Source organism: Cervus elaphus, chromosome 20 (genome assembly GCF_910594005.1).
Source record: "Cervus elaphus chromosome 20, mCerEla1.1, whole genome shotgun sequence".
NCBI lineage: Eukaryota > Metazoa > Chordata > Mammalia > Artiodactyla > Cervidae > Cervus > Cervus elaphus.
In genome coordinates, this window is record NC_057834.1 from 74,066,701 (window position 1) to 74,094,418 (window position 27,718).

At 37.3% G+C, this 27,718-nt stretch overlaps 2 protein-coding genes across 3 annotated transcripts in view; both read right to left on the bottom strand.

Moving 5' to 3' along the window:
- Positions 1-2,426: 2,426 nt before the first annotated feature.
- LOC122678230 (lysophosphatidylcholine acyltransferase 2B-like) lies at positions 2,427-6,182 on the bottom strand. Its single transcript, XM_043878840.1, has 2 exons — positions 6,134-6,182; positions 2,427-4,631 (listed from the first exon to the last, which is right to left on the bottom strand). Exon 2 carries the CDS (start codon positions 4,474-4,476, stop codon positions 2,524-2,526), a length of 1,953 nt encoding a protein of 650 aa, XP_043734775.1. The 5' UTR covers positions 4,477-4,631; positions 6,134-6,182; the 3' UTR covers positions 2,427-2,523.
- Positions 6,183-6,818: 636 nt separating this feature from the next.
- Positions 6,819-27,718, bottom strand: part of EPHX4 (epoxide hydrolase 4) — a 33,203-nt gene continuing 12,303 nt past the window's right edge. The window contains exons 5-7 of one of the 2 annotated variants that reach the window (XM_043878841.1): positions 23,865-23,968; positions 20,015-20,163; positions 6,819-7,490 (exon numbers count right to left, since the gene is read on the bottom strand). In XM_043878841.1, coding sequence (XP_043734776.1) covers positions 7,259-7,490; positions 20,015-20,163; positions 23,865-23,968 — 485 coding nt within the window. In that variant the 3' untranslated portion in view covers positions 6,819-7,258. Of the gene's footprint in view, positions 7,491-13,635; positions 13,918-20,014; positions 20,164-23,864; positions 23,969-27,718 lie in introns of those variants that run through there. The other variant, XM_043878842.1, reaches the window with a different exon arrangement.

Here is a 27,718-nt window from a genome sequence, read left to right on the forward strand (position 1 = left end):
GGGTTGCCATTTTCTCCTGCAGGGAGTCTTCCTGACCCAGGGATCGAGCCCTCATCTCATGTCTCCTGTATTGGCAGGTGGATTCTTTACCTCTGAGCCATCAGGAAAGCCCATATTTTGTATAGCTAACTATCTAATTAGAAATAATTTCAAAGTTTACTGAATATTTGAGTAATAGTACCATTGTTTGAATAAAAATATACCCTGTAACTTTTTTTAAGTGAAAATCTCTTTTTTAAATGAGTAATTTCCAGTACATTTAAAAAGATCATTGTAGAGACTTCCCTGGTAGTTAAGCAGACTCCTGGCTCCCATTGCAAGGGACTTAGGCTTACTTCATCCTTGGTCGGGGAACTAGATGCCACATGCCACATCTTAAGAGTTCGCATGCTACAGTTAAAGATCCTGCATGCCACAACTAACACTAACTAATGCAGCCAAATAAATAAAAATTAAAACAAAATTACTGCATTTTAACTACATATGTATGCACTATTTTCATGGGACTATCAAGCTGGGTGGGTACTAGAGAATGAATATTTGTGTCCTCCCAAAATTCATTTGTGGAAACTTAATCCCCAGTGTGATGGTATTTGGAGATAGGGGAGATCATCCCCAGGGGGAGATGATCATGTCTCAAGGGAAGAGCCTGCCTAAGAGTGATTAGTGCCCAGGGGATGTCGCAGAGGTGCAGTGATTAGGACTATGTGCTTTAACTGTCTGGGCACTGGTTCAAGCACTTCTAGAGGAAATAAGATTCCACAAGCTATACTGCATAACCAAAAATAAAAATTAGAAAAAATAAATAAGAGAGACCTCAGAGAGCTCCCTCTGCCCCTTGGGCCAGGTAAGTACACAGTGAGAAGACATCTATGAACCAAGAAGCAGGCTGTCACCAGACACTGAATCTTCCAGTGCACTGATCTTAAACCTTGCAGCCTCCAGGGTTGTGAGAAATACGTTTTGGTTGTTTAAGGCACCCAGTCTACGGTATTTTTGTTATAGCAGCCCGAATGGACTAAAATAGTGTGGATTATGAAATGTCACTTATCCGTCTTCTTTTCTCAAATCTGAACTGCATGGAAATTATTTCAAAATCTGATTTTTTTCTTTCCCTTTCCTTAATCTTTCTCCATTTGCTTACCTTTCTCCCATTCTTATCTCTTCTTTCTACTCTTTCAAAATACTGGGAAGCTAACTAATAACAGTTAAGCTTTAGGGATCCCACTTGCACAAGCCCTTGCAAAGCTCTAGTAGGTGCAAAGTCCTAGGAATGTGTCTACTTGGGTATGTTTTTGTAAGGTTTGCAAAAGTAAGAGATTTTGGCTACAAGTGATCCAGCCTCTTTCTCCTTAGTAAAATGTCCTCTCATATCTGGTGGCATTGAGTGGCTGTAGGTATTTTGGGGATTCAGCCACAATCTGAGTTGTGGATACAGTAGTTTGAGTTTGCAAGGCATATTTATTGGTTCAAAATCACTTCTACATCTGGATAAGTTGTAGTTCCCTGTCCTGGTGTAGAAATGGCTTCTAAGACTACTTCACTGATTTGTCCTACAAAGTGACATGAAGGGTTAGGGCTCAAGATCACATCACTCTGTGAAGATGTCTTATAGTAAAGGATGCTGGACATATGTGGATAATGAAGAAAGTATAAAAAAATAAGCAGAAGCCTCAGTTTTCATGAGTGCCTAGTCAGAATGGAAGGAATATTCTCAGTAATGCAGAACATGCAACTATAAACTTTTCTGCTTTTGGTGAGAATCATACATAACAGAATTTATCAGAATTTCTGTATTTATAACAACTATGTCTATTATATTAGTTAACTTTCCAGATATTGTGGTCTCTTGTGATTTCACATTCTCAATAATCACTTTCATAGCTTAAAAATAAATAAATAAAAAATACAGGCAGCTATGCCATCTATAACTGTTTCAATGGTACTACCAGTACTGTATCTTCCTGATGTTTATTTTTATTTTGTCTTGTAAAATATGGACATTGGGCCACTCTGAGAAAGAGCAAAGAAGGCTTTATGCAGCAGATCCAATCCTATTTGGAGAGACTAATGATGGCAACAATGTATTTATTGCTAATAGAGCTCTTAATGAGATATTTTCTCTGCAACAGTGAGGGAGGTGGTGGGCTATAATGTTCCTCTGGCTTTACTTTAGCAAAAGACACTTCGTTTTTACTTATTTACTCATTTTACTTACTTGAAGCAGAATAATAAAGGCACCATGCTGAGTGGACAAAGTTACAAGCAGATTTCTTATTTTTCTACCTTTAGACCACACTGAAACAAACTTACTATCTTAAGAAGAAAATTAGGTACTATAAAATCAAATTGAAATATATATTCCTTAAGTAAAGTTTAAATATCATAATTAAGTACACAGGCCACTTAGAATAAAAACCATTGTGTTTTTCCTCAAAGGATAATTTTTATTTCAATCATAGTTTCAACTTGGATGTTACTTTCACCATTTTCAGGGCTGACTTTAACATCTGAATGCAATCATCAAGCCTGTACTGGTTGTGGTAATGAATATACATAGGCCGCCTGGAGGTCTAAGTATGAACTAAATAACTTGGCATATACTGGATGCTTCAGGGCAAATGTCTTAAAGGTCCTGTATGAAATGTGGTCTGAGTCTGGTCCAGCTATCTCCCGAAAGAGTGTGGAAACGTCAAGATCTGGTACTCCAAAAGCTGCCCGAAGTATAGCTGCTAATTCCTGTTCAGTTATGAAACCATCTTTATCAAGATCAAAAAGCTTAAATGACATTTGCAGAATCTTTTCAGTGTTGACAGGATTGCATAGGACGGTCAGACCTATCACATACTCTCTGAAGTCTATGGTGCCATCTTTATTCCTGTCAAAGAGGGCAAAAAGTTGTTGCAAGGGCTCTGAAATTGGGAGTTTCAAATAATTTGCAAACTCCTCAATTCCTATCTTCCCTCCTTTGGAGGCAACTGCAATTTCAGCATATTTATCCAAGCACTGATGAATATTATCCCAATCTAACTTTAAATTCTGGCTAACTTTTGTAAATTCCACCAAACCAGCTTCCATGGGTAGTTGCAGGTTGCCTGCAGAAATCATCAATCTGCAGTCTTCATAAGTGTGGTCTGTCACTGGCACCCCAAGAGCATTGGCCATGATGATCCTCACTGTATTGGCAAAAAGGACAGGGTCTCTTTTCTCTTGGAGATTTGGAATATAAACAGGCATAAACTCAACTTCTACCCTGGTGAATGGTTGGCTTAGGGTCAACATACAGGCCTGGAAGCCTGTAAACCCCTGCCAGGTCCAGGTCACGGTGTCCAGGGGGTTTGGGTACCTGAGCAGCACTGGCTGCACGGGCACCCCTGGAGAGAAGGCCCCTAGTTTAAAAGTGACCAGACAGCTGCGGTTGGTACACACTCCTTCTGGGAAAATCAGGATCTGTGGCCACTTTCTGTTGGATGTCACTCGCTTCAGGATTTCCTCCCGGGTGGTCCTCCTGGAATTGGGGTCATCTCGGGCCACAAGCACCGGCTGCGTCGACAGCAAGAATCTCCCAGCCACCGGGATATTCACGTTCTGACTCGCAGAGACCACCGAGGGTAACCCAGCCACGACACAGGCGATCGCATCAAAGAAACTGGAGTGCGGGGCTGCCACGAAGATGCGGGCGTCATCTCGGGTGGCCTTTTTCCCTTTCACTTTAACCAGGAACCCTGCTAAAAAAAAAGTCACCCGAAATAAGAACTTTAGAGTTGGTTGCATCAGTCCTCTCCAGTTCTTGGCGGGCCTGGTTGGTTGAGCACGACGGCCTATGGTGGAAAGCGCAGCCACGGGCCAGAGGAAGATGAAGAGGAAGGCGATGCAGGACACCCGCACGGGCACCAACACGGTCCCCATGAGGACGATGCAGGCCCAGCGCCACGCGCTGATATGCGTGTGCTGCGTGAAGGGGTTGTCCACTGCCGGCGGGAACAGGGACTTGATCGTCTGTCGGCTGAAAGCAGATTCCAACGCGGCCTTGGCGTCCAACACCGCAGGCTCAGAGTCCAACGGCGGAGACGTGGAGCTCGACACCGCAGGCTCGGAGTCCAAGGGTGGAGACGTGGAGCTCGACACCGCAGGCTCAGAGTCCAACGGCGGAGACGTGGAGCTCGACACCGCAGGCTCGGAGTCCGAAGGCGGAGACGTGGAGCTCAACACCGCAGGCTCGGAGTCCAAGGGTGGAGACCTGGAGCTCAACGCCTTAGGCTCGGAGTCCAAGGACGGAGACGTGGAGCTCAACACGGCAGGCTCGGAGTCCGAGGATGGAGACGTGGAGCTCAACACGGCAGGCTCGGAGTCCAAAGGCGGAGACCTGGAGCTCAACACCGCAGGCTCGGAGTCCAAGGATGGAGACATGGAGCTCAACACCGCTGGCTCAGAGTCCAACTTTTCAGGCTCGAAGTCCGAGGTGGGCTGTGCCATGAGGCTGACTTTTCCATAGTCTCAGGATGCCTGTAGCTTGGATCTGGGGGCAGCCCCCGGAGTGCACCCCTTCCCTATATTTAAGTGCTCTTTCTGTTTGCACATAATTGGAATGCTTTGAGGCAATTGTGAGTTAATAGGAAATGATGTATTACCTTTAAAATCAGAAGAATAAAAAAATGGTAAATGATGTAACAGGAGAATTAGAACCTTATCAACTGTACAATCTTTTCTGCTTTTTTGTAAATGGCCTCCTTTTGACATATATGCTTAGTAAATTATTTTCACATAACAACTTCTGTCGTCTGTTATATACCTACTAAGGATCTATCAAATAGATGAATATTTGTTAATCACAACTTTTTAATTTAAATGCCTTTACCAGTCAAGTTTGCTTACTGTGAGATGCTTTGGCAATTGGTAAGTCAAATTTATTTACTCTTCCTACAAATTGACTTCTGCAGAGACAGGACTGTCTCTTTATACTACGTTTAACTGATGGCACCCTTGAGGCTTTATATCTGTTGCAAGCACTCTTCTATGGAAACATCCAGTGAAAATTAGAAAACATCCATTATCATAGGCCAGGATCATCCATAGCACGTTTTGACCCATATTCTTAATATTGGTCCAGATGAACTGGTCAGCATTCCAAAGTGACATAAGTAACAAAAACAAGAAACCTTAAAATCACATTTGTCAGAAACAGGTTTTCGTTAAAATAAGTCAGGATTACTTTATTATGTCACGACACATGGTCAATAAAGTCTTGTTCCTTTCTTAGTTGCTGCCCTTTGAAAATGATCAAGAGGGCAGCATAATCAAAGTTGGTTGAACCAGGCTCTCTGCTGTAGCTTGTAGCATCTGCTATATAAAATATTCCTGTTTGCTATATGCTAGTTTAAATTCCTTCAGAATTCAAAGTCAAATTGTAGGTTTCTGAAAGGTGTTTCTAATTATTGGAATATAACCAGGTTACCCATAAAATAGGAAAAGCAGTATGGATACCAAAGACTGTTAAACAAAATGTGATCTAAGTGGAAAGATTATGGACTTTACAACCAAATAAATATAGGTCAGATCCTGGTTCTGACTGTTATGCTGTGGGCAGCAATCTCATTTTTACATATCTAAAGTGGTGATACTCCCTACCTTGCGATGTTATGAGGTAGAAGTACCTCATGCACCACAGTGTATATAGAAAACTGGGCTTTTATTGGTAAACACATGTTGCTAGGATATGATAATAAGAATTTTTAGAGACATTCCACTTCTGTCATTTCTCAGAACTATGCTTAGTGAGGGAAACATTAGGAACACCATTGTAGACGCTAAAAAGCCATGATTTGGCATTGTTTCTGTTTGTCTCCCATTCCAAATGAGAGCAACCCAAGAGAACGAGTAGTAATCTCTCAAGTTGGTGTCATCCTCTATTCTGTAATTCTTCCCTCTTTTTGGGGGGGGGAGGGGGCACACCCTTGTGGGATCTTAGTTCCCCAACCAGGGATTGAACCTGGGCCCGGCAGTGAAAGGGTTGAGTCCTAACCACTGGACCAGGGAATTCCTTTCCCACTCTTATTTGTAATGTTCATTACTCTTTTGAACCCTTGTTTAATTTAACTGCATTCCCATGTGGTACTAGTGGTAAAGAACCCACCTGCCAATGCAGGAAACATAAGAGACGCAAGTTTGATTCCTGGGTCAAGGAGATCCCCTGAAGGAGGGCATGGCAGTCCACTCCAGTATTCTTGCCTGGAGAATCCCATGGACAGAGGAGCCTGGCGGGCCACAGTCCATAGGGTCACAAAGAGTCAGACATGACTAAAGCAACTTAGCATGCACACATGCATTCTGTGTATACTTCTTAAGGGAAAGATCAATATTATGTTTCTTTCATATTTCCCCCACAGTGCCTAACAGTGTATCAGATAATTTTTATTTATTTAGCAAATATTTGAGCTCACACAAAGAATCAGGCTCTTATTTTAGATGCTGGATATTGTGTCAGTTAATGAAACAAAAGTCTCTGCCCTGTGGAGCTGAGATTCTAGTGCACATAGAAAGTATAGTATTCATTTCTTCTTGCTTTAAATGGGGCAAAAGGACATTTTGATCCTTTTCCTAAATCTCTCACCCATTTAACTAGAGAATTAAGGCAAATAATTTAATGGACTTGCTTCCCTATAATGTTTAATAATAATTATGTATGTAAATATAAGAATCTTCATATCCTCTCTTGTTACTCTTCCCAGTGTAAGTAGTATTTATGGCCTATTTTAAGATGCATATTCACCTTGTCATATTTGCTTTCAAACTAATGAATATACTCTAAATCCAAGATATTTGATAACAGAATTTTTTAATGGTTAAAAAATAGTAAAAAGAACTTTTGAACAATAAAATAAAAATGTATAGCATTGCACGTTTGCCTTTTAATATGGCACAACTAATCTTTAATATACATTTGTAAAAGGCACCATATATTAACAAGGTAAAGAATGCAAAAAAACCCAAAACTGAGCCACTTTTTCCAACTTCCTTTTTGTCCAAGTGTATACATTTTAAGGCAAATGCTTTTCTGTGCAAAATACAACAGAAGAAGAAAATCAACATTATACTACAAGTTCACACATTCTCAGATTTTTTTCAATATCATTTGTCAGGATACTTATTTATAATAAAGCATATTAAAACAATTTTTTCCTAATGAAGCTTAAAGAAGTTGATGAACAATTTTTAAAAATTATTTGGAGATTCCATTATAGATTCCTCATAGAAAAAGTCAATCTTTTCTTCGTGTTTCTTCTTTTAGAAATGTCCATATCAATTTGTTCACTATGTCAGGTTGTTCTTGTTGGAGCCAATGACTGGTTTCTGACAAAATAGTTAGCCTGAAATAGTTTTTAACATAAATCTTTGTGACTTCAGCCATCTCAACGTCCATAAATGCGTCTTTCTCTCCCCACAGTAGTAGTGTTGGAGTGATCACCATGTGATGTTTGAGAGGCAGGCAGCTATAAAAACAAAACATGTGGACTTGAGACTCAGTGTAAGAGTTAAAATAACATTTTTCCAAAATGTTTCTTTAGGCCACATATTTTTAAGGAAGGCAGTTATCACCACCAAAAGGGTGAAAATTAGTTCCTGGGAGAGTGAAAAATTTACACTTTTTAGATATAAGCCATGAATATACACATAGTACATAAACAGATATTAAAATTTTGTGGGGTGGGGGAAATTATGAAAAAATGTCTAAAAAGGCTCTGAAGGGAGGTGATGACAAAAAATGGTTGAGGGGACTTCCCTGGTGGTCCAATGATTAGCAGTCTACCTTCCAAAGCAAGGAACGTGGGTTTGATCCCTGTTCGGGGAACTAGGATCCCACATGCCACAGGGCAAATAAGCCTATATGCTGCTAATACTGAGCCTGTGCTATAACTAGAGTGAAGCCTGTATGCCTCAAAGAAAGATAATAAACAAATACATGACTGAGAAACACTGCATTAGGCAATCAATCCGTATCATAAAAAATTTAAAGGTCTATTTAGCAAAGGGCCCGATAAAAGTTTTAATTGGATGAGGATGGCAAAATTGATAATGAAGGCTATAAATTAAATATGAAATTCATCACTTGAAGGATAATTTGCTTTAAAAGGAAACCAGAATTTCTGAATGGTGTGATAAAAGGGAGCTTTTAAACAGTGTTACTGTTTAAATATATTTTAATTGTTTGTTGGATAATCTAATGCATTTTATGTGAAAATTAGGACTGAAAAGACGGAAAATATATATGGAATGAGCTTTAATATTACATGATACTATATTTTTCAAGGAGATTCTTTTTAAAATATAAAGCTTTTATTATATATTTTCTTAAATACAGAAAAATATAAAGAATAAAATCATGCATAATTGCATCATTTAAAAGATGGTCATTTTCTATGTATATAGTTGAAATCATAAGTACAGCAAATATACAGTTTATACACAATATACATATATAAATTCTATACTAAATCATAACTTTCTTATTTCACAAGGTTTTTCAAAAATAATTGTAAAACATGACTTTATGGCATAATAACCCATAAATGGTTTGACTCTTCCTGTATAATTGAATATTTAGATTATAGCATCACTTAAAAGAAGAGGAGGGTGTTTTACATGAAGCTACATGCTACAATGAGCATTTTATGCCCAACTCTTTGTTGGCATCTCAGATAACTTCTTTAGGACAGAGTCCTAGAAGTGAAATTCCATATTTCTAAAGCTTTTGACATCTTCTGCTAGGCTGTTTTTCAGAAAGGTGGGATGGTCTTAATTTCACCCCTGTTAACTAAGAATGAGAATGAACATCTAACTAGACACTCTCCAGCACTGGATTATATTTTCACTAGTTATAGAAAAGCCCTAATGTGTGTCTATTTGGGGTTGATAGGATGCTACTGGAATGTGCAGGATATCACATATGTCCACCAAAGATTTAACTTTTGACTCCATGCAAGTGGCCATCATCTGGTTGTAACGCTCCTAAAAATTAAATTCTTTGTGAATAGGTAAATGGACAGAAGAACTGGGAGGGCTACAGTCCCTGGGGAGTTAGACAGGGCTTAGGAATAATAACTAGGTCAAATTTGGTTCTTACCATCCCCATGAGACGGTTATAAGTGTTAGGATACTTCTCATTCATTTCTTTAGTTTCCTTTAGGAGAGATTTTCCTTAAACCCTCCTTGATCCTTGCCTCATCCCTGGCTGCTGAGTGGTGGTTGTTGATTCAGGGTTCTGGACTAAAGAGAGTATATAAAATAATATGTCCTGAGGTGAGATTTACTCTCTTTTTCCTTCCCTCTCTTATCAGAGTCGAGGGAGCCGATGGACTGAGGGGCTGAGGAGATTTGAGTTTGCCCTTCAAATTTTCCCATCGGTGAACTGCTCTAAAGTCTAGACTGGGAACAGTTATCAAGACCATTTCAGCTCTCATTTAATATGAAGGCCACAGTCTTCAATCTATCCTTTATGGGTCATGAAGTTCATATTTTGGTTTTCATCTGCTAACTTCAATGTGATTTCTCAACTGGTTAAGAAACTGGGCAGGAAAAAGGGATGCTATTTGTCAGGTCCCCCCAAATACAGCATATGTATTTCTATAAATAGTACATAGAGGCGCCTTGTATTTTTAAAACTTTATTAGTGTCAGATTGCAGATATCCTTTCACAAATTGCTTCTGTGCCTTGAGATTATATTTTTAAGATTTATCTATTGATGATACATGTAGTTCTTTTTCTTTTTTGATACATGTAGTTCTACTTCATTTACTTTCACTGTTGTATACAATTCTGTTGTATGACTACATATACAATGGACCACAACTGATTCATTCTCTTGTTGTTGGACATTTTAAAACTTCCAATTATTTTGATAATTTAAATAATACTGAGGTCATTCTTGTAACCATCCACTTGTGCCCAAGTGGGAGAGTTTTCTTTCAGTATATCCCCCAAATGGACTTGCCACCTCAGAGAATATGCACATCATCAATATTACTTGATATTATCAAGTTGTTTTCCAAACTGACCATATGCTCCACCCTCAGCATATAAGAATTTGCTTTGTACCATATCATTGCCAACACTTGTTCTCAAAAGTTTAAATTTTTTTTCCAATCAAATGAATTTAAGATACTTTGTTTACCTGTTATGATAGAGACTACTTCCCAAACTTCTTCCCTTCTACCACAGTGATAGAAAATCCAATTATTAGCTGGACAAAGGACCATCCAGAATGAAGACTGACTGCGTTTCCCAGGGTTCTTGCAGCAAGGTGAGGGTATGTGGTTTATGAGAAATGATTTGGGCATCATCTAAGTTGTGTCCAGTGTGCCTGCCCCTTCCCTTTCTCACTTTCCACTCACTGAAATGCAGATGTGTTGTTAAACCATCTTGAACCACACAGATAAGGACAATATATGAGGGATGGTAGAATAACAAAATAGAAAGACCGAGATCTCTGACCAAAGAGTGACCTAACAGCTTTGATGACTACACACAATACAGCCACCATATCAGCCTTAGACTATTAACGTTTTTAATGCCACTGTTACTTTAGGTCTTTATCGCAAGCAGTAAAACCTATGTCCCACTACTAAGGTGGATCATCTTTCATGTTATTGACAGATCCCTTTTTTAAAAAAAAAATTATTTTTGGCTGTGCTGGGTCTTTGTTGCTACACAGGCTTCTCTCTAGTTGCAGTGAGCAGGGGCTACTCTCCTTTGCAGTGTTAGGACATCTCCTTGTGGTGACATCTCTTGTTGTGGAAGAGCATGGGCTCTTTAGGGCACATGGGCTTCAGTAGTTGCAGCAGTGGGCTCCGTAGTTGTGGTTCCCGGGCTCTAGAGCACAGGCTCAACAGCTGTGGTACATGGGCTTAGTTGCCCCAAGGCATGTGGGGTCTTCTGGGACCAGGGATTGAACCTGTGTCTCCTGCATTGGCAGGCAGATTCTTTACCACTGAGCCACCAGAGAAGCCCCTAGATCCCTTTTCTGCAAATTGCCATTTCATATCCTTTACTCATTTTTGATTGGGTTGTCTTTTCCTTATCAATTTGGAGACATTCTTTATAAACTCTAGATAATATTAATTCATGATTAATTGTGCATTGCAAATAACTTCTCCCTATCTGAGGCTGTCTCATCATTTTATGATATTTTTAATATACAGATGTTTTAAATTCTAGTATGGTCAAAATCATCACTTTCCATATGCTGAACTGTTTGTGTCTTATTTGAAAAAATTTTCCTAGCTGAGGTCATGAAAGTTTTCTCTTATATCATCTTCTAGACATTTGAAAGTCTGCTTATCATATTTAGATTTTTTATTTCCCTAAGATTTATTTTTTGCTTGGTAAAAGATAGGGATCTAATTTCATTTTATTCTATATGGATATTCAATTGTTCCAAGAAAATGCATTGAATATTTTCACCACTTGTTTTATTTATTTATTTTGTTTGTTTGTTTTTAAATTTTTATTTATTTATTTTTCATTTATTTTTATTAGTTGGAGGCTAATTACTTCACAACATTGCAGTGGGTTTTGTCATACATTGACATGAATCAGCCATGGAGTTACATGTGTTCCCCATCCCGATCCCCTCTCCCACCTCCCTCTCCACCTGATTCCTCTGGGTCTTCCCAGTGCACCAGGCCCGAGCACTTGTCTCATGCATCCCACCTGGGCTGGTGATCTGTTTCACTATAGATAATATACATGCTGTTCTCTCGAAACATCCCACCCTCGCCTTCTCCCACAGAGTCCAAAAGTCTGTTCTGTACTTCTGTGTCTCTTTTTCTGTTTTGCATATAGGGTTATCATTACCATCTTTCTAAATTCCATATATATGTGTTAGTATGCTGTAATGTTCTTTATCTTTCTGGCTTTACTTCACTCTGTATAATGGGCTCCAGTTTCATCCATCTCATTAGAACTGGTTCAAATGAATTCTTTTTAACGGCTGAGTAATATTCCATGTCACCACTTGTTTTAAATGCTCTCTGTCATACCAAGTTCCCATGTATGCGGTCCCATCAGGGGGCTTTCTTCTCTGCTCCCTTAGTCACTTTGGCCCAGAGTCAACACCATATCCTGTTTAGTTTCTAGCCCCACTGTAAGTTTTAAGATCTGACAGGGTTGTGCTGTGCTGTGCTGAGTCGCTCAGTCATGTCAGACTCTTTGTGACTCCTTGGACTGGAGCCCGCCAGGCTCCTCTGTTCCTGGGGATTCTCCAGGCAAGAATACTGGAGTGGGTTGCCATGCCCTCCTCCAGGGGATCTTCCCAACCCAGGGATCGAATCCAGGTCTCCCGCACTGCAGATGGATTCATCATCTGAGCCACCTGGGAAGCCCATGAATACTGGAAGAAGCCTATCCCTTCTCTAGGGGATCTTCCAGATCCAGGATCAAACACGGGTCTCCTGTACTGCAGGTGGATTCTTTACCTAGCCACCTGACAGGCTTAGTTACCTACCTCTTCTTTTCTTTAAAATGGAATTCTTTAAAATTGTCTCAGGCTTGTGCTCCCCCATACAAATTTTAAAATCAGCTTGTTATGTTTCATGAAAAACCTCCTGACAGTTTTGACTGAAATTTTATTGTTTATAGATTAATTTGGGAAAAATCAACAATGTTATGATATTGAAGTTTTTCACTTGTGAAGATGATAAACGAGTGTTATTTTCAGTAGTTTACATCAGCAAGTCTGTATCAATGTTAAAACATTAAAATACTTCTCTATGGGTTAGTAAATAGACAAGGCCCCTAGCTCATATTCTTTATTGCTTCCAATACATTTTGATAATCCATAAAGGTCATTTTTTGTTAGAGTCATTCCTTTATACCTAATATTTTTGTTGTTATTGTAGGTATATCTATTTTTTAAATGTTTTATAACTGTTGTTGGTTTATAAGATTTTAACTTTTGTATAGTAACCTTACGTATACCAACTTTGCTGAACTGTTTTTGTTCTAGTAATTTTTTTCTGTAGATTTTCCCTTTCTCTAAATATATAACTACATTGCGTGCCTGCCTGTTCAGTTGCTCGGTCATGTCCAATGCTTTGCAACTCTATGGACTGTAGCTCACCAGACTCCTCTGTGTATGGGATTTCCCAGGCAAGAATACTGAAGTGGGTTGCCATTTCCTACTTGAGGGGATCTTCCCTACCCAGGTATCAAACCTGCGTCTCTAATGTCTCCTGCACTGGCCAGCAGATTCTTTACCACTAGTGCCATCCTGAGAAGCCCATATTACTACATTGTGTGTGTGTGTGTGCTAAGTCGCTTTAGTCGTGTCTAATTCCTTGCAACCCCATGGACTGTATGTAGCCTGCCAGGCTCCTCTGTCCATGGGATTTTCCAGGCAAGAAAACTGGAGTGGGTTGTCATTCCCTTCTCCAGGGATCTTCCTGACCCAGGGATTGAACCAGCATCTCTTATGTCTCCTGCATTGGCAGGTGGGTTCTTTACCACCAATGCCCCCGGGGAAGCCCATATAACTACATTATCTATACATAAACTTCTTCAGTTGTTTTTTTTTTTTTAATGTGCTAGCTAAGACTTTCAATACAGTGGTGAAGAGAAGAGAAGCAGTTATGGCAGACAAGTTTATCTTTAGTCTTTATTTTTCAAGGGAATGTTTTCAGTGTTTCATCACAAGGTATGACGTTTACTACAGGTTTCTGGTAGACAGAAGTACCTTCTGCATTGTTGTCATAATGGAACCATAATATGATTAACAGAATTCCTCTGTCCATGGAATTCTCCAGGCAAGAATACTGGAGTGGATTGCCATTCCCTTCTCCAGGATATCTTCCTGACCCAGGGATCAAACCCTGGTCTCCTGCATTGAAGGCAGATTCTTCTACCATCTGAGCCACAAGTGAAGCCTAACATGATTAACAGAAAGACACTAATAGACATAGAGAATATCAAGTTTAATGGCAAATGAGAAGAAAACTTATAAAGATGATTTTATAAAGCAGGAAATAATGTATTATTCTCTTAGACAGAACTAGGACTTCTCAGGTCCCCCAGTTTCCCATGAAAATACAGTTGTGAACAGTACCACAAAGTATTTTGCCCTTTTAGAGGAGGTTTTTGATCCTCTTGGCCCTGATTCCCTGAATATATTTTTATATCCCTGCCAGTGCTCCAGTACAAACCCCTGATTTTTTTCTTGGACAGCTGAGTAAAGCAAATATCTTTCCCCCAGAAATACCCCTTCAGGCAATTCAGGTTTATCTGAGGTCCACCTTCTATCCTGTTTCTAGTCTACACAGTAGATAGAAGATGTGTTGGATTTTAATAAATGCTTTTTCTTAATTTACCTAGATGATCTTATTTTTCCCTTTAATCTGTTAATGTGGTAAGTTAATGGGTTTTAATGCTAAGTTAGGTTTAATTGTTAATGCATGCTAGATTCTGTTTGATAGTATTTTATTTTGAATTTATGGGTCTATATTTACAACACAATTTGATCTAATTTCCTGTGTTATACAATCCTTGTTTTGTTACGGAAGTTATACCAACCTGAGAAAATGAGCTGAAGTATATACCTTCTTTTTATAATGTCTGAAAGAGCCGAGTCTATTTAAGAGTGGGATTTTCTGGGGCTTCCCTGTTGGCTCATTGGTAAAGAATCCGTCTGCCAATGCAGGAGACATGGGTTTGACCTCTGACCCAGGAAGATCTCACATGCCGTGGAGTAACTAGGCCCATGCACCACAACTTCTGAGCTCACACCCTGGAGCCCATAAGCCACAACTACGGAAGCACACCTATGAGGCCTATGAGCTGCAACTGCCGAAGCCCTTGTACTCTAGAGCCCGTGCGTGCTCCGTGACAAGAGAAGTGACCACAGTGAGCAGCCCGCGCACTGCAACCACAGAAAGACATCACCGCAGCAAAGACCCAGTGTAATCAAAAATAAATAAATAATTTTTTTTAAGAGTGGGACTTTCTGAGGTAGAATTTATGTGTAAAACCACATAGGCCTATTTGTATGGGTGTGTATGTATATGTAGTCTGTAGATATGCTTAAATTAATAACCCAATTTCTTTAATGTGTATATCTATTCAGGTTTTCTAGTTCTTCATGACTCAGTTTTGTGTATTAAGCTTTCCCTAAAAACTACCCATGTTGTCAAGATTCTCAAATTTATTAACATAAAATTTATATTTTAATATCTGTTGTTTGTACTTATATCTATTTTCTCTTTCCTGATATAGTTCGTTCATGCCTTTTTTAAGCCAATCTTGCCCAAAGTTTATCTATATTAATAGTGTTCAAAAAATCTGCTTTTGTTGATTCTCTCTATTGTGTCTTTGTTATTTTATTGCATTAATTTCTGCTTTTTACCTAATTTTATTTTCCTTCTAATTTACTTTTGTTTACATGTTGTTCTTTTCCAAATATCTTGAGTTGAAGTCTTAGCTCCCTGGTTTTAAATCTTCTTTTCTTAATATAAGCAAGAAAAACCATAAATATATTTCTTTCTAAGCATTGTTTTAACTGTCTACAGGCTGTAATACTTTTTTCTGTTTTTACCAGTTTCTGATATGATTTTTTTGATCCACAAGTAAAACAGAAGTTTGAGATTTTTCTGACTGTATTGTGTTTTCTAAAAGTTTGTTGCTGTCAATTTCCCACCACATTGTGTTCAGAGAACACAATCTATGTGATATTGATCCTTTGGTTAAGGCTTGCTTTATGGTCCAGTATGTAAAAATCACTCCTTATAAATATGATATGTGCTTAAAAATATTGTGTATTTTCTAATTGTTGGGTGCAGGATTCTAGAGTTGATCATCATATTAAAGATGTTAATTGGATCATTTAGATCTATATCCTTATTAATTTTCTGCTTGATTGATCAGCTTCTGAGAGAGGTGGATGAAAATCTCCAATAGTAACTATGGATTTCCCATTTTTTTCTTGTAAGTCTGTCAAATTTTGCTTTGTTACGAGTTTAGACTTTCAAAAATCTTTTTGCAGTCTAATTCCAAGTTCATTATGATTCCTGGGATCCAAATTTTGGAGAGTCCTTGGATGGAAGTATGGTCCTGGGGAGACCTTAGGGTGACTTTCATATCTGAGTATAATGTACTATACTATATTTGTAGTTATTATATTTGTATAACCTTGTTTTTAATGATGTACTTGACCTTAATTACTGTATGTAAAAGGAGTCAAGGGTCAGTTGAGCTTTCAGAAGGTTTGAGCTAGATTTAGCCTGCAGCAGGGGCTTCTCTGGTGGCTTAGACAGTAAAGAATCTGCCTGCAACGCAGGAGACCTGAGTTCCATCCCTGGGTCGGGAAGGTACCCTAGAGAAGGGAACAGCAAACCACTCCAGTATTCCTGCCTGGAGAATTCCATGGACAAAGGAGCCTGGCAGGCTATAGTCCATGGAGTCGTATTAAGAATCAGACACGACTGAGCAACTAACACAACACTAACCTACAACAATCTAGTTTAAAATTATCTTTTGCCTTTATGTAAAACTGTGAGTTTTGAACTTCACAGGCCTCCATTTTGTTTTGTTTTTTTCTCTCCAAGCTAATTAACAGGATTCTAGAGCTTACTCTTGGGAATGCAAGTCCTCCTAATGAATGATCATTCGTTAGTAAGAGAATCTCAAAAAGATGAGAATATTTTCCCTCTTTCCTTTTAGCTACTTAAAACATACTGTTTTGCATCACAAAGCTATCCCTCTGATAAAGGGATAAATTGAGAACATTTTAAAACCAGCATTCTTATCTCCTGTTCAAAATTTAGACTTGTGTGAAAATGTGTTGTTCTATTTTTCTCTCATAATAACTTTCTTAAAAGTTATTTGTGAAAAGCAAATGACAAAACATGAACTTCAGACAATGTTGCTATATCCTATAAAATGTAACCTGTAGCCTTTGCAATGTCTGCCTTGCTTGATAAATTATTACCTACAAGTATCTTTTGGAACTTTCCGGGTGACTCAGATGGTAAAGAATCTATCTGCAACGCAGGAAACCTGGGTTGGATCCATGGGTCGAGAAGTTTCCCTGAAGAAGGGAATGGCAGCCCACCCGAGTATTCTTGCATGGAGAATTCCATGGAGATAGGAGCCTGGTGGGCTACAGTCCATGGAGTTGAAAAGAGTCCAGGACATGACTGAGTGACTAACACAAGTACCTTTTAAATCAACATCTCTATTTTGCAAAAAATACACATATATTTTTATACTTGTACATTTTGCTATTGTTGTTAGTCAAAAAAGAAGATGTGGATTTACCTCTCTTTTCATTCATATAGTCTCACGGATTCCATATTCAAAGAATTTGAGAGATTTTGTTTCATTGAAAGTAACACCTGCTACAACTTTTTTCCATCCTCTTACTTTCAACCTTCTTGTGTCTTTGTGATTTAATTGTGTCTCAATCCATTCTGACATTTTGGTTTTTAACTGGTAGGTGTAACACATCAATATTTATTGTGTTTATTGACATATTGAAATTATTTTTAACATCTTATTTTGTGCTTTCTATTTACCCTGCTTTGCTTCCTTTTTTTCCTTTCCTGCCTTCTTTTGAATTGATAGTTTTCTAGTCCCTTTCTACTGGTTTGGAAATAATGCATTCTATTTCTATTATTTTATTTTACAAAACAAATTATTACATATATATTTTATGTGAGTGATTTCCAACTTTATATGTCTACCTATCATTTATCTATCTATATGATTTATAATTCTATTGTACATGTCAAATATAACCTGTCTTTTCTATTTTCATTTATTTCTCTAAGTTACATTCTAGGTAATTCTTTTTAGATCTACCTTCCAATTCATAATCCTCTTTAGCTTCTCTGACCTGCTATTTAACTTACTTAGGGACTTTAAGACTTCAATAACATACTTTTCATTTCCAGAAGTTCTTTTGGTTCTTTTCCAGCCCTTTCCACCCTCTCGTGATATTTTTCTTATTCTTTAATCATGTTTTTATTCTTTCATATACTTAACAATTTAAACTTACTTTACAGTCTTTATTACTTCTATTATTTGAAATTTTTATGAGTTCTGCTGCAATTGTGTTCTGACTCACTATTGGTGGGTTGGTATTTTTTGTAATTTGGATTATCAACTCATCTTCAGTGGACCTTATCTGTGGGGATATTGTGAGTCTGAATTGAGGTGTATCTTCCAGAGAGATTCTGTCTTTGTTTCTGCATGTTTCCTAGGGAATGTTACCAGCCTATGATGATGTTAAAATATAATTTTTTCTCCTAAGAATTCTAGTATTATGGAAGTAGCATAAATTCAAACCCCTAAACATTTTTAAGGCAGTCTGTGGCTGCTAATATTCAAAGAGAATCTTTTTTCTCCTGTGTAGAGTCCAAACTCAAACAAATTTCCATGTCTTATCTTTCACAATATATTTTCTCTCTAGACAGTATCTTCTGAAACAAAAGCCTCATTTATCTGTTAGTGACTCCAAGATATCACATATCCTCACCCCAGATTCTCTCCTATGAGTTCCAGACCCTCATATCCTACTGACTATTTGAATAATCTAAGGCACCATTTCAAACTCAACTAGTCTAAGGTCAATAACAGAGAAGGCAATGGCACCCCACTCCAGTACTCTTGCCTGGAAAATCCAATGGACGGAGGAGCCTGGTAGGCTGCAGTCCATGGGGTTGCTAAGAGTTGGACATGACTGAGTGACTTCATTTTCACTTTTCACTTTCATGCACTGGAGAAGGAAATGGGAACCCACTCCAGTGTTCTTGCCTGGAGAGTCCCAGGGACAGGGGAGCCTGGCGGGCTGCTGTCTATGGGGTCGCACAGAGTCAGACACGACTGAAGCGACTTAGCAGCAGCAGCAGCAGCAAGGTCAATATAATTTATGACCTCAAAATGAGTTCTCTTCTAGTACTTTCTGTCTCAGTGATTGGCCTGACTACTCGTAGAGTTGTTCATGGCAGGGATTCGGGAGTCATCTTTGACATCTCTCTTCTTCTCAGTTCTCCATCCAACCCATTACCAACTGTGTCAACTCATCTCTTAAATATCTCTTACATCTACCCACTCTCCCCATCTCTACTGCTTTCAGAATAGTTCAAGCTGCCATCTTCTTTAGTCTGGATTTCTGAAGTTTCGCCACATTCGCTCTTTCAACACATTCTCCATATTGAGTGAATATATCCAAATACAAATTGGATCATTTTGCTGCTTGAAACTCTCATTCACTGGCTTCACATTCATGGCTCTTAATATGGTCTGCTTGGCTCTGCTTAACCAGCCGCTGCCTACCTCTCGGACTCATTCTCATTCCCTCTCTTCTTTGCATCCTCACTTTCTGTGCTCTGTCTGCCACTTTGTTCCTTAAAACCATAGCCTTCCATCTTCCTGCACAGCCTTGGAAGAGGCTGTTTCCTTTTTCTGGAATGCCAGTCTCCCTACCCCAATCCAGTCAATACCAAACTCATCCTTAATGTCCTCATTCAAACGTTATTTCTTCCATTCTCATCCCTTTCTTTCAAAGTCTTTATATTAGTTTATAACCATACATTCGTTACTGCAGTTGTTTGCTTCATGCTGTTTTCTCTACTCAGCTACAAGTTTTGTGAGATCAAGGACCTTGTCTCGTTTTGCTCCTTAAAGTATTGGTGCTGGCATAGTCCAGAACATAGAAAGTGCTTAACAGATATTTTTTAAATGATTATTTAAAAATATAACTAAAAATATACATCTATTCAAAATCCAAAGGGACAGAAGTGGATAGACTTATGGATAAAACAAGTTACACCTACATGTGTAGGTGATCTACTGTATTATTTGCTTTACTTTTCCGTATGTTTAATTTTCTATAAAAAAAGATTATGCAACTTATAAAAACCAATATAATTTGAGTATTTGGATAAATGGTGAACTTAATCTTAAAAATCGAATATTGGCTCTGTATGGAATGAATATTTTGTTTAACTAAAAAGAACAAATTATACTGACCTAAAGATATTTCGGTAATGGTTAATTGGACCGCTTAATGCTCCAGGCTGAGAAAAAACATAAATATAAGCTTCAAGATCTTCTGTTGTTAGTCGACATCCTTTTCTTCCAATGCCAGTGCTATGACTAGTAAACAGATGTTTCAAAGCCTGGTAAGTGAGAAAAGAATAATTAAGACTTTACAGCTACTTAACAATAACTAAATATCTGGCTTTTGAAAGAGAATGATGGTCAGTGTGCAGTGATTGCTCCCAACTTCTGCTCTAGCCAGGCTGGAGACCTCATTGTTTACAAGCACATTTTATACATTTCTGCCGACCTGGCTTTATTTTTTTATATTCTTCCCTTTAGTCCCCCATGCACACTTCACCTTTTTTTTCCACACTTCACCTTTATGAAAAGTATCCTGTCTTCTTGGTGTCTATTCACATTCTGCTGAGCTAAGTACTATCTCTATCCTAAAGCCTTCCCTAATATTCCAGCTAACAACTGTTTGTCTGTTTACTGACAACGAATCTATCACCACCCCGTTTGAACTTCTTTTTGACCACAGCCTAGAGTAACAAACACATTTTACATCATGATCCAGTTTATAGATCTACATATATATTTCTAAAACAAAAGTTTAAAGAAATAACTCTTATTACAGCATGTAGTGATATCTTCAATTCTGTTCTACTTTATATTTAAGAATTCAAATTGCAAGTCACTTTACTGAATTGCAAAACTTATATCATGACTCACAAATGGGTCCCCCCTACAATCTGAAATCTCTATACCGGCATTTCTCAAATTGTGTCTCTTAACTAGCTGAATCAGAATTATTGGGATTCTTTTTTAAAATAATTATTTTTAATTGGAGAATAATTGCTTTATAACAGTGTGTTGGTTTCCGCCATATAAAAACATGAATCAGCCGCAGGTATACATATGTCTGCTACCTCTTGAACCTCCCCCCCAAGTCCCACCTCATCCCACTGTCCTAGTTTGTCACAGAGCACTGGTTTGAGTTCCCTGAGTCATACAAGGAGATTCCCATATAGCAGATTCCCACTGGCTATTTGGGATTCTTGTTTAAAATTAGACCCTCAACCCCAAAACATGCTTGCAAAAATATTAAATGACATGTGCAGGAGGTGATTCGTTGCAACATTATTTGTGACAGAAAAAGAATGGAAACAAATGTTTATCAGTGGGTGGGGTAGCGGTGGTTGAATAAACTATGGCATAGCCACACAATGGCATATTAGTGTTCTTAGGACTCTAAGAAAAGATGGAGACATTCTCTATGCTGATGATGGAGTCACCTGCAGGATATATTGTTAAGTGGCAAAACAAAGCAAGGGTGGAAAATAGTGTTTATATTAATAGTATGTTATCTTTTGTGAAAAAAGGAGAAAACAAATATATGCACATTTGCTTATGTTTTTAATAGAAACAATAAAAAGATGAAACAAAACTAGCCAAAATGGTTTTCTATGGGAGAAAGAAGAAATAGGATGGAGATAGAGAAACAGAGATAAGACTCTTCTGAATGTATGTTGTTTTATTAGACTTTTAACTTAAAACCATATATATGTTTCATATAACATCACAGAAGTTATGTAAAAATCCTGTAGTCTTAAATTTGCTTTGGAAATGTGGATAAGAACTCATAATTTTTTTTCTGTCTAAAAAATATGTATGTCCAAATCCCATCCACTGGAAAGATCTAGAAGCAATGAAAACTCAGTAACAATTATCACTTAAATCATGGTCTCTAAATACTATATCCTGCTAATAGGAGCCAGAGTTCCTTCAATAAATGACTGATTCCAGATCTGGAACAGGACATAAATAATGAACTTAGGAGATCAAGGAAGCAAGCTACTCCTGACTAAAGGGCTCTTGTGTCACGGGGACACAGGAGCCAACAAGGAGGAGTTCATGCTTGTAATAATCTGGGCATCACATAGAACAAAGACTGTGATCAGTTGATACATCAGTTCAGTTCAGTTCAGTCGCTCAGTTATGTCTGACCTTTTGCGACCCCAGGGACTGTAGCACACCAGGCTTCCCTGTCCATCACCAACTCTGGGAGCTTGCTCAAACTCATGTCCATCGAGTCAGTGATGCCATCCATAGCAAACAGATTTTCAAAAATCATGAACTCATAATGATATGAAAAAAACGTGCATTGGTCATCATTGGGGGTTTCCAGGGCACCAACTCATTACTCTGGACATTGTTCATAAAGGGAAATAATGAAGCATTTATCTTGCCATCCTTGTGGGAACTATATTTCAGAATAACCAAATACGGATGTGGAAAACTCTTCTTTATAGAAGAATTCTAGTTAATAAAAGCAGAAAGAATAATAGAACTAGAAAATCACTATTTTCTAAATGAACCTAGGCAGTGATATTCAAGGTCTGCTAGAATTATTTGGTGAAATGTTGTTAGGCAATTTGGATAGCCTGACAATTTGTAAGCTCACTGGTGAGTATTAGTATTACTAAAACTGGAACAACTAGACATTTTGTGCTTCTTTGACATAATGCATTAGGAAATATACAGTACTACCTATAAAATAATTCTTGTCAAATTAAACCATCAAGCCTCTAGAGCAGTAGCACCTATGAAGTAGGAAAGACAAGGGTTAGCAGAACTAGTTAAATAATACCATGATGAAGGAGTCAGTCAAATCCAGAATATGAACCATTCCTCAGGACATATGAACAAATTTCTTCATAAAAAAAAAAGTGGTGGTAAAAAGAAAAGAACTGTTAAATGATTTTAAAAGCCTTAACAACCAAATACAATGTTCAGTCCTTATTTGGTTCCTGATTCAAACAAATAAAGTGTATAAAGACAGTTGAGACAGTTAAGAGAATCTGAAGGGCATTAAATGATATTAAGAAGTTGTTCATTTTCTTAGGTTTGAAAATGGCATAGAGTTATGTTTTCTTTTAAAGTCCTCATTGTCAGAAGTATATGCAGAATCATTTCCAAGTAAAAAATACTATGTCTTTTTTAACCTCCCTAAATACTTAACACCATGTTGGACAAATAAGAAGCAACCAATTAATTGAAGAAATAGATACTACACAAGACTCTTGGTGTCACTGTAGATGGTACACCAATACCTGCAGGTTTAACTTTGTCTTGGGGTTTTCATTACTCCCAAGGGCTTCCGCTTCTACTATTGTCACACTCTCTCATCTGGCATTCATATTCATTTATCTCTGCATGGAATGTTCTCTAGAAAGAGGTATGCCTTTAGGGACACAGGCTCTCACAAAAATTTGAATTAACAGCCAGGCATTCAACCATACAAACAGACTGTAAAAATAAATGTGCATGCCTATAAATGAAACCTTACAAACATTTATCAAGTTTTAGCATTTGTCTGTTTTTCTTCTTAAAGATGGATTTTAATTTAAAATGTTTTTCATTAATAATAATACATTACTACATTATATTACATTAATACAGTACATTTGTTTGACTTACCTCTTTTTTTTGGCATAGGAGGAGATGCCTAAGACAGTGCATAACACATAACAGATATACAATAAATGATAATTTAAAATCAGAGCAACATAAGGAGGACCAGTTTTGTTAGGGTTTTTTTTTTATTTGTTTCCAGTACTTTAGTCTATCTTTGTTTTATTCTTAACTTCCTAATTTGTTATCCTCTTGGGCACCAGTCTTTTCTTACTTTAATTGAGGTATAATTAACATATCATATTATGTTAGTTTCAAGTGCACAACATAATGATTCAATATTTGTATATACTTCAAAATAATCATAAACAATAAGCTCACAGACAATAAGTCTGGTTAACATCCATCACCATATTTGACTTACTTTGAAATCATTTATGGAGAACATAAATTCTGGGAACCATGGTATCTGGAAGAAGTAATAATAGCTGGATTTGAACAGCTGAGCCGGGTGTCGTAAAATATATTCTGAAATTAAAATGCCATGTTAGACCTTATCCAAGTGATATGAATTAACTATTGAAGTAACTTCTTTTTAAGACAATTTCACCTTTGAGATGATCCCATAAAAGTATTCAAATAAGGCTTCCGTATATTTCTCTTTGGAACAATTTCTATGTTCTTATATTTTATTTTGGATATTTTTGGTATTTTAAATATTTATAGCACTTTGCATAAAAATAAAGTTTCATTTCGTGAAGTATGAACTCAAAAGGAATAAGAAAACTCAAACAACAGTACCTTTTCTCCAAGGTTATTATCAGTGACTTAACACTTTTCCTAAGGATACATGGGGAAGTAATTGTCTATTGTTGAAAAAATTTTCCTGGCAGGTTGATTTAAATTCATTTGGCCTCAACAGAAACTAAAGCATTTCCTTTAAATTCATTCATGTATCTAGAAAATGCATTCATTTAATGAATTTTTGAATATCTACTATGTGTGAGGGGATTTAGTGTGAACAAGAGAAAAGAGATTCCCATTCACCAGGAACTTACATAATAAATAAGTAATGAATACTTAAAAGATCATTTTAGTTAGCAAAAATACCATAAAGAAAATTAAACATGGTAATCTGATTGAAAGCAATGGTTGGCTGGTGTGGAAGAGGAACTATTTAGTAAAGCTGGTGAAATAGGCTTCTCTGGGGATGCAGGAAGAATGTCAAGGAACAGAAAGTAGGCCCTGTGCTTGGCACATTAAAGAAGCAGAAAGAAGGCCAGGTGGCTGGTGTGTAGTGAATGAGGAGAGGAGATGGTATGAGATGAGTCAGAAAGAAAAGCAGAAGCCCAGTTAGGCAAGGCCAGAATGATAATGGATTTAAGTGCTTTGGGAAGACACTGAAGTTTTAAAACTAGGGAATAATGTGATCATACATATTAAATATTGGAGAAGGAAATGGCAACCACTCCAGTGTTCTTGCCTGGAGAATTCCACGAACAGAAGAACCTGGTAGGATACAGTCCACGAGGTCGCAAAGAGTTGGACACGACTGAGTGACTAACACACACACATATTAAATGTGCATACTTGTGTATTGTGTACTAAATTTTCCTCACTATAGAGGTGACTTTTTTCCCCTCATTTCTAATATTGTAACTGTACTCAACATGGTTGGAGTTTTTAAAATTATATTTCTCAGATAAGTAGAGCACTGTTATGCTTATACTTTTTGTAAAGTCATCATTCAGTAAGATATGTTTAGCCCTGCATTAAGAGATATCAATACCATGAAGGGGAAAATATATTCCTATTACTTGAAGACCTCATATTGACCTGACCAGGGTTGAACCTATTATTAATGGTTCCAGAAATATTCAAGTATTTTCTTACCAAAATGATCAATTCCAGTATGGACAATAGCAGTGCATGTGTTGCTTTAGTCGTGTCTGACTCTTTGCGACCCAATAGACTGTAGCCTGCCAGGCTCCTCTGTCCATGGGATTCTCCAAGAATACTGGAGTCGGTTGCCATCCCTCCTTCAGAGGATCTTCCCGACCCAGGGATCAAACCCACATCTCTCATGTTTCCTGTATTGGCAGGTGGTTCTTTACCATTAGTGCCACCTAGGAAGCTCCCGTATAGCAAGCAGTATCACCAAAATAACATTTACTCTAGGGTCCTGATCAATTGAACAAGCATGTAGCACAATTTCTATTGCCTAATGCAACTGAGAGAAATATGATGAACCTCAGTTTGATATTTGACTCCTAAGCAGTCACACTATTTACCTTAACCAAGATAGGATAATTGGATATGTATCTAAAATTTAACTTTTATACATATTTATACAATATTTATGTAATCATGTTCCCTTTCTCCTTCACTTTCTCCAATTTTGAAGAAAAAATAAATCTATGTTATTATAATTTTTTTTCCTTGGGGGACTACTGCGGATTGTAACAGTACTGAATCTCAGAAAATTTGACAAGAATAGTTAAAGAGGACAAAATTATAACTTACGTCAAAACCAAATAAAAATGTGCCTAGCCATTTTCACAGGTGGTTGTTGTTTTGTTTTTGTTTGCTTGCTTGTTTTAGATCATTCTTTTAATGATTAAAGTTCTCTTTAAAGTTCTCTATAAAGTTCTCTTTATAGCAGAGGTTCTGAAACATATCCCATGTGGACCTGTGGGGATCCTCAAGACCCTTTCAAAAGATCCGGGTGGTCAAACCATCTCAATACAGTACTATTAGTTTTTCTCATTTTGTTGACATTTGCACATAAGGTACAAAGGCAATAGCAGACAAAGCTGTTGTTGCCTGAGCACAGATCAGAGCTGTGGCACTAAACAACGCCACGCTGCTTATAATACATCGTAGTCCTCACACCACACACTTGCTGTGAATAAATACATAAAATGAAGTGGCAGTTTCACTTCTGAATGTGTTTGATGAAACAGCAAAAATTATTAATTTTATTAAATTTCTACCTTTTGTATGTGTCTTGTGATGCAGTTAGAAAATATATATTAAGGCAAGTTCTGTTGAACACCAAAATCAATGATTATCTAGAGAAAAAGCAATTCTTCAGCTGTTAAGCTGAATTAGCTGCCTTTTTAATAAAATTCATTTTTACTTGAGAGAATGACTAACAAACTGTCATCAGTCAGACTTGGGTATTTAGCAGATAGTCTCCTGAAAATGAACAAAGCAAGCCTGTCACTTGAGGGAAAACAGTGTCTGTTGTCAATTATCAAGTTCAAGCTTTCAAATGAAAATCAGAATTTTGGAAACTTGTGTCTGCTACTGTGAGCTTAACAGCTTTTCTATAAAGATTTTTTTGATGAAACTGGGGTGATATTAATGAAAGTGATTCTTTGATATCATATAATGAAACGTGTCAATTTATGGAAGACCTGCATAACTCAATGACCCAATATCTTTCAATGCATGATGACTGCAAAATCATGCATAGGTAAAAAAAATCCATTCAAAGGGCTACAGAGACCAATGGATTTTAATGTGACAGAATATGAAAACTTCATTAATATGACATCAGATTGCACATTGTTACTAACCTTTAAGAAATCACCAATTTTTGAGTTTGGTGTAGTATTTAAGGAGAATATCCACACTTATTTGAAAAGGTTATTAAAATACTCCTCCCTTTTCCAATTACAAATCTGTGTGAGGCCAGATTTCTTCATATACTTCAATTCAAACATTTGCAACAGATTGAATGGAGAAGCAGATCTGAGAATCCAGCTGTCTTCTATTAAGCCAAAAATTAAAGAGGTTTGCAAAAATGTAAAATAATGACCCTTTTCACTAAAATTTTGTTTTGGAAGATGTAGTTAGTTTTCAGTAGAATGTTATACATGTTAATATGTACTGGATTAATTATTTTTTAATGAATGAATACATAAACATTTAGAAATTTCTCATTTTTAATTTCCAACACAGTCAATGCATATGGGTATAACTCATATAAACAAATGTTCAGTGGCGGTCTTCAATAATTTTTAAAAGTATATAGGAGACCAAAAATTTGAGAACTGCTGCTTTAAAGAATGCTGCCATTCTTGATATTCAAAGCAGTCAAGCAAGAGGAAAATTTATTTCTAGGCTGTCAAGATTCTTTACTGTCAAAGTAATGTTACTGCATTTTTCCTTTAACTCTCCCCAAGTTAGCAGTAAAATGTCTTATAAAAAAAATAAGATTATGCAAGCAAATATAAAGCTATACTTCCTTTGCCTCTTCAGGAACATTTAAAG